Genomic DNA, 7,347 nt, shown 5'->3' with positions numbered 1-7,347 from the left:
GGCATGGTGGCTCACACCTGGAATCATATAGAGGCTGGGCCAGGTGCAGTGTATCACACTTGGAATCATAGAGAGGCGGGCACAGTGGCTCATACCTGGAATCCCAGCACTTTGGGAGGCCAAGGTGGGCAGATCACTTGAGGTCAGGAGTTCAAGAACCAGCCTGGCCAACACGGCAAAACCCCATCTCCATTAAAAATACAAAAATCAGCCGAGTGTGGTGGTGCACAGCTGTCATCCCAGCTTCTTGGGAGGCTGGAGCATGAGAATCACTTGAAGCCAGGAGGCAGAGGCTGCAGTGAGCCAAGATCACACCAGAGTGAGACTCTGTCTCAAAAATAAATAAATTTTTAAAAACGCTCAACTTACACAAAAGGCAAAAGAAAAAAAAAAAGGAAAAATGAAAGGCATTTCCTTGGTTCTTAAGCGTCCTTGCTTCTGTGCTTTGTCCCGTTCTCCCGGCCTTTGATGCTGCTCCCGTGCTCTCCTCTAGCTTTCGGCTCGTTTCCCAGAAGCCGCGCCACCTGTGCCCCCTGTGCCCCCTGCTCTGCTGAACTGCGCCGTCTGTGTGGCTCTGGCCAAGCCCCTCCTGCCTTTGCTTACTGTGCACCGATTTGATTCGTTCTGCAGCACCGACTCTGCCGTCATGAGGTCATCTCCAGACTAGTTGCCAACAAGCAGGGCCGGGTGGACCCTCACTCTCGTCTACACCCTGGAGTGGGGACAGGGCCAGGTGCACCCTTCCTCTCGTCCACACCCTGGAGCGAGTGGGGACTGTCTACAGTCCTGCACAGGCAGATGCTTTTCCAGGACAGATCAGCTCAGCTAAAACATCTTCTCTACTGGGCTTCACACTCTCTCAGATATTCTAAATAAACTATTTTAAAAAGGCTACTTCTCCAGTCAGCACTGTGTGTGACTAAGCTCATCTCTGTATCTTCAGAGATGATTTCTGGCGAAGTCACGTTTTAGAGTTTCACCTCCTGCGTGGTGTTCCTGGTGTTGGGTCGCCAAGAGGATGGGAGGCCAGAGGTGCTGATGGACGGCGGTGCTGTCGCCCAAGGCAGCACCCACTGCCTGGAGGGGCTGCTCTCTCGGGGGCAGACGCGGACCTCGGCGCAGAGGCTGCCCGGTTCTGTGCCTTGTTCTCTGGTCCAGGACCAGCCATCTGTTCCTTCGGAGTCACTCCGAGATGAGTGGAACCACCTTCAGTAGGAGGCCGTGTCTCCTCTTTGTGTCTTCCTGAGGGTTTTAGTGAGATTTGGAAGAGCTGGTGCTGTTAACCATCTGCCATTTTATTGTGAGGCCCCAAAACTTAAATTTCCTAGTTGGGCTTTTACCATACTTGGGAATGGGAATGTCACTGGGTAAACCACAGCTGCGACCGGACCCCCTCTTGACTCTAGTTTACATCAAATGGAATTTTGCAAATAATTGTGGAGGGCATGGGGTCATTGAGGGACCAGACTGCAGCTTCCAGGAATAAAAGTCTGCATATCCAGTCATGCTTGTACATTCCGATATGACTCTGCCCTGCAGACACAACTGCCACTCAGCCGTCCCCCACGCCACCGTTCACTGAGCACCTTCTGTGTCCGAGGCCCCCAGGGGCGACGACCGTGAGAAAACAGAAGTGCCTCCGTCCTCGAGAGCTCAGTCCAGCGCAGCAAGCGGGGCATCGTCATTACACAAATAACCACACATGAGAAAAGGAACGTTTTATTTTACTTCTACTGATGTGGCAAATGTTGAAAGAAAAATGTTTTCTAAATAACAAAAACATGACTGAAAAAGAGAAAATTAAATTACTGCTGTCTGCCTTGGAAGGAAGCGCTAAGCCTACGTGCAGTCAGGCACCAGGGTGGGCTTGGAGACCCCCGTGCACAAGGGGCCTTGCTGTAAACTCAGGCGGGAAGTGCACAGTGGGAAGGAATCGCTTCCTGCACTGTTGACCCTCCTCCTGCCACGTTTTCCTAATCTGCTGTGAAACGTGTTTTTAGAGGCTGCGATTACTCTATCCTGTCGCCTGTCTCACCTTCCTCTGGAAGATCCTGGAGGCATCACCAGCGCCAGGGCAGGCTGCACCGGGAGGGATAAAACACGGGGCCGGCTCCTCCCTGGGGATGAGGCTGAGGGCAGATCACTGGCCTTTTTGCATTTTTCTTTCTTCATGAACTTCACATTTCTATATGGCTCAGAAAACACCCAATGGTTAGGACCCTGGGAAGGGCTCATTCAAGGGCATTGTGGGGCGGAAGCTGCACAGGTCAACCAGCCGCAGGGCAGAGCCGCCCAGTGGCCATAGGCACATCTGAGGCAGCACGTCAGACGTGGGCAGCCGGGGAGAGCTGGGCCTCCTCTCGCCCCTGGCCTCCGTGAAGCTGCACCTCCTGGGCCCTGGCAGAGGACGAACAAGGGCTTTAGTGGACGGAGTGAGCCCCCAGCAGGGAGGGGGCTCACGTCAGGAGGGTGTAACTGAGCCACAGACGGTCCTCTCTTAGGAGCTCCTCCTAAAGCCGCAGCACTGTGACTGGGCACATAACTCAGGAACCGAACAGAGCTCCCTGGATTCCATTGAGCTGATTTAATGAGCAGTTTCAGAGACGTGGGTCCAAGCAGACTGCCTCCCAGGTTACAAAGGAGTCAGGACAGAGTATGAACTGTGAACTGCAGACCATATCCGAGAATTCGCGGACACCAAAACCCAGAAGAGGCCCAAAGAAAAGGAGGGACAAATATTCATTCTAACTTTAAATAAGATAGAATCTGAGGCTAAGAACTTACCTCACTCTCAAAACTTCTAGACCATTTATTAAGCGGATTGCAAAACAGCAGCAAGGATGGTGAATGGGTGTGGACTCGAGAGGCCATGTGCCCAGCCCACTTCCTTCCCCAGGTGACTGTGACCCTGAGTTCCATGAAGATGCAGACAGAAGGTGAACAAATTCCAGCCATTTGTTTAACAAGAATTGGCTAAGCCTCGACTGACACAGCGGGTGCTGTAGCAGGCACCTGGGACTCAGCGGCCAACGAGACAAAGTCCTTGTGCCCATGGGACAGAGAGGGGGTATGTGTGGGCCAGCAGGGACGGCAGACCAACCCTGGCAGCATCTCACTGCCATCCATCCACGGGGACCCTAGGAACCCAGGATGGGTGTGCTTACATGTGTGCATTCCAGCACACAACGGAGCCTTCCTGGGATGGGACTGGACAGGGAGGGACGGTCACTGTCTATGTTACTCTGTCTCAGCTGTCTTCTTAACAAGCGTGTAGGGTTCTGATGGGTTTTGTTTTGCTTTTGTGATGGAGTCTCGCTCTGTTGCCCAGGCTGGAGTGCAGGGCCATGAGCTCGGCTCACCACAACCTCCACCTCCCAGATTCAAGCAATTCTCTTGCCTCAGCCTCCTGAGTAGCTGGGATTACAGGTACCCGCCACCTCGCCCACCTCATTTTTGTATTTTTAGTAGAGAAGGGATTTCACCATGTTGGCCAGGCTGGTCTCGAACTCCTGAGCTCGTGATCCACCTGTCAGGCCTCCTGAAGTGCTGGGATTACAGGTGTGAGCCACCACGCCCGGTCAACAATTTCAAATCAACAATGAAAAAGCAAGAAAGGCTGGCGGTTGCTCGCTCGGGTGGCTGGAGAGAGGCCCATGTGAGATGTGCAGCCCTGCTGCTGGGGAAGGGGGGCTGTGTCTGGGTGTCACGGCCGGCCTGGTGGGTCCCTCCCAGACACCTTCCAGGTCTAAGACGCTCCAGTTCTGGCCAGGTGAGGGGAGGGGATCTTGTGACCCAGTAAGAAGACCCAACTGTGCCCATCCGTTCGCCTCACAGACCCATTGACGGCCAACGGTGCTGGGAACATTTCAGGAGGGTGATAGGGCAAAGGGAGGGGTGTTTGTGACACATTCTGGGATTTTTCTGTCCTCACCCCAGAACTCTCCTGTCTCTGTGCTGTGGTTTGGATGTGTGTGTCCCGCCAACATTCAAAGCCTGGCACTTAAGCACAAGGGTGATCATGTTAAGGGGTGGGGCCCTTTGAGAGGCAGAGCCCTGGTGAATGGATCGGTGCTGTTGCCAGAGAGGCTGAAGGCCCCGGAGCCTTTCTGCCCTCCGCTGCCATGCGAGGGCACAGCCACGAGGTGCTGTGGGAAGCCGAGGGCAGCTGACCAGACACGAAACCCGGGTGCCTTGATGCTGAATTCCACCTGCAGCAAACAGCAGGTGCAGATTTCTGTTGCTGGTAAATCGCCCAGCCTAGGGCGTTTTGTTACAGCAGCATGACTCCTGGTCTACCTGAGCTACAAAATTCAAGGGAGTTCATTTACTTGTATGATTTCCACACAAGGACAACTTTTAGTGCGAATGGAAAACGTGTCTGACTTGCTCTGCAAATATGACATTCCAATAATCCCAAAAGAAGGTGCTCAAGAATTTTAAGAAAACACTGTTGGCAGAGGTCATTTCAGTGGAGCAATTCCTTTTAATTTAGACATGTGTACATATATTTTATGCATAAGAAAATAGTTCATTAAGATACATTTTCATGGTAGACTGTTTGAAATCTAGTAGTAATGTGACAATATTTTAAACTGTTGTAAAAATAACTCAAAATACTCTCGGAAAAGAGGACCCTGGATGTGGCTCTATGCTCCCCTGGAAGTTTCGTAAATGCTAGAATTTTCTTTGTTTCCATTCAAAAGTAGTCATTTATTTCCTTGGAATACCAAAGAAATATTCTTGTAAAATAAATTATATACAGAATATACATAGTCTATATACATAAATATACTTGCACAGAAATGTAAAATTATCCATTTTACGTCTTTTAAATTTGGGTCATTACCGAAACGCCGTCCTCTCAGCAACACCCGCTACTTGTGTGGTTTTCCCTCTCGCCACAGGGCCTCCTGCAAAAGCAGACGCAGCCTGTTGCACTCATCCCCCGCCGGGGCCGCCCACTGCCTCTTCAGGTGCTGGATGTCGATGGAGCCGGAGGCCCTGGCCAGCACCAGGGCCAGGAAGCTGCCACCAGCCTTCTTGGGCTCACCCACCGCAGCCATGGCCACCAGCCTACAGGGAGGGGCACAGAGGCAGAGGGTCAGTGCATACAAAGGGACATTCGGTTATGTCTGAGTCTTCAAAATACCTGCCTTCCATGGGAAGAGTGAAACGGATAAGAAATTCTAAAAATACCAATAGCCAAAATGAAAGCTAGACCAGAAATAAACGTGTAAAAACGCATTTCTGCATGTCAGAGGCCTGCCGGATGGACCTTCGCAGAGCTAAGTGATGAGGACGTGCTGCACTCTCTCAGGGTGCCTGCTCTCTCCTCAGGCCAGGAGTCAGCAGCCCCCAGGCAGGTCCCTGGAGAAGGTGGGGGCGTCAGCAGCCCAGGCAGGCCCACCCATCAGAGCCTCATCCTCAGTCTCTGGCCTCCCCGGATCTCACCCACAGCTGAGTGTCAGGGCTCACAAGTCTGCGTCTCCAGCCCAGACTCACCCTGGAGCCCCGGACCCTTCCACTCCTGGCCTCCACGGGACCAGCACCTCCATCATCCACCCGGTGCCTGAGCATGAGACCTGGGGCCACCCTGCCTCCCCAGTCTCACTCCCAGGGGCCCCTTCCCCACAGTGAGGCCGTCCTCATCTCACTCTGATGACCACAAGCTCCCTGACCAGGCCCCAGCTCTAATCCCCTCCCGAGGCTGACAGAGACTCAGTCACACCTCCGCTGTCCACCTGGCCCCCACTCAAATCCCCTCCTGTGGCTGGTAGGAACACGCCCAGTCTCTCCTTGTGGCCCTGGGCCTCCCGCTCATGCTCCCGGCACCTGCAGCTCCAGGCCTCGCTGGGGAAACCCGTCTCCCCGTGCCTCTGGCAGACTCCCTGCCTATCTTTGCTTCATTCCCACTTGTCCTTTGAGATCCAGCTTGATGCCATCGCCCAGGGACCTGCCAGGATTCCGGCTGTGCCTGATGATGATGGGGGTGGGGTCCCTGCCCTTGTCACTACAGGGGGAAAACCACATCCAATCTGACAGCTACCTGAGTGCACCCCACCCCCCGCTCACTCCCCAGGACGTGGGGCAGCAGAGTGTGGGAATGAAGCCTCGTGACACCCCAAAAGGGGCAGACCATGAGGAACTACAAGCCACTCAAGATTTTCCCCAGCGGATACCTGAATACTGCTGTTCAGTTGCGTGTGTGAAGCAGGGTGATGTTTAGCTGCAAACCTGAAAACATTAGTAATGGACGGTGGACACCAAAGGCTTCCCTGACATTGGGCAAATAAAACAGTCCCTGGGTGAACTATGTTGAGATGCTTTAAACCCCAGCTGTGACAGACGTGTGAACACAGTACGAGCACCCGTCAGTTCTTCTAAACGCCCTTCAGATTTGTTAAGGCAGACAGAATCCAAGCAAAGAGGACAGAGGACAAAAGCGAAAGTTCGGCCCAACGCTGAGCCATCACCAGGCTCCTGCCACCTCCTGTGCTGGCCCCGAGGGCCCCTGCCTGTTCCCCACGGCCAACCTGCTTCTCAACCACACGCAACAGTGAGTCCTTGTCAGAGATTGTAACGTAACTCTAAAAGTGTTAAATCATTGCTTGTATCGAGACTCCTTCCTTTCAAACTATCCGTTTCTTCTTGTTCTGCTTCTCTGTCTAACCAGAGAAAAGTAACTGGACACCTTCTGTGTCAGGTGCCTCTGGCTGCCCAACAGGAGGCGAGAGCGCCACCTCCCTCCAGAGCCTTTTCCAGTGTGGGAAGTGGAGGAACGTGCGCCCGGCTGCCACCTCCTTCCTGAGAGATGGATAGGGTTGGCCCAGGCATCCGGCACTGCTGAGGGCTTAGGGGAGCTCCCCAGGGCAGCCAGTCACTGGGGTCTCAGCTGGAGACTGAAGCCAGGGTCCCTAGCATGTTCTCCTTCATGGAAAGCCATGATGCCCTTAAGATGAGGCTCCAGAACGGAAGGTCCCTAACCTGCTAATGACGGCAAACATGCTCTCTGCTGGGAGCCAGGCTTGGAGCCCGTCACACACAGAGCTGGGGCTCCTGTGCCCAGACCCTCCAGTCCCCGCCACGGCAGCACGGCCCACCTCGGGGTGTGTCACCCGCCCCTGCCCAGGCCCTGCCGCCCCCACCCAGATCCCATCTCCTAGGTCTCTGCCTGCCCCCCTCAGCCCTGACCCTCGCTCGTGACCTCTTCCTCATCATCCGCCTCCACAGCACATTCCCCAGCACGTTTCGGGAGCCCCTCGTTAACCTGCTCATTGTCTGTCTTGCCCACCAGGTAGTGAGAGATCTCAGGGTGCGGGCACCAGGCAAGTCGGTGCTGGGTAAATG

General features: G+C 54.0%; 1 protein-coding gene across 11 annotated transcripts in view; it reads right to left on the bottom strand.

Moving 5' to 3' along the window:
• Positions 1–4,460: 4,460 nt before the first annotated feature.
• The window catches only part of WDR60 (WD repeat domain 60), a 131,343-nt gene continuing 128,456 nt past the window's right edge, over positions 4,461–7,347 (bottom strand). For all 11 annotated transcript variants that reach the window (XM_026451500.2, XM_026451498.1, XM_026451499.1 and 8 more), the window contains one exon: positions 4,461–5,073. In XM_026451500.2, the coding sequence (XP_026307285.1) occupies positions 4,875–5,073 (199 nt within the window). In that variant the 3' untranslated portion in view covers positions 4,461–4,874. The remainder of the gene's footprint in view (positions 5,074–7,347) is intronic.

This window comes from Piliocolobus tephrosceles, chromosome 8 (genome assembly GCF_002776525.5).
Source record: "Piliocolobus tephrosceles isolate RC106 chromosome 8, ASM277652v3, whole genome shotgun sequence".
Classification (NCBI taxonomy): domain Eukaryota; kingdom Metazoa; phylum Chordata; class Mammalia; order Primates; family Cercopithecidae; genus Piliocolobus; species Piliocolobus tephrosceles.
Note: the sequence above shows the minus strand (reverse complement) of the source record. Positions and strands in the feature narration are given on the sequence as shown.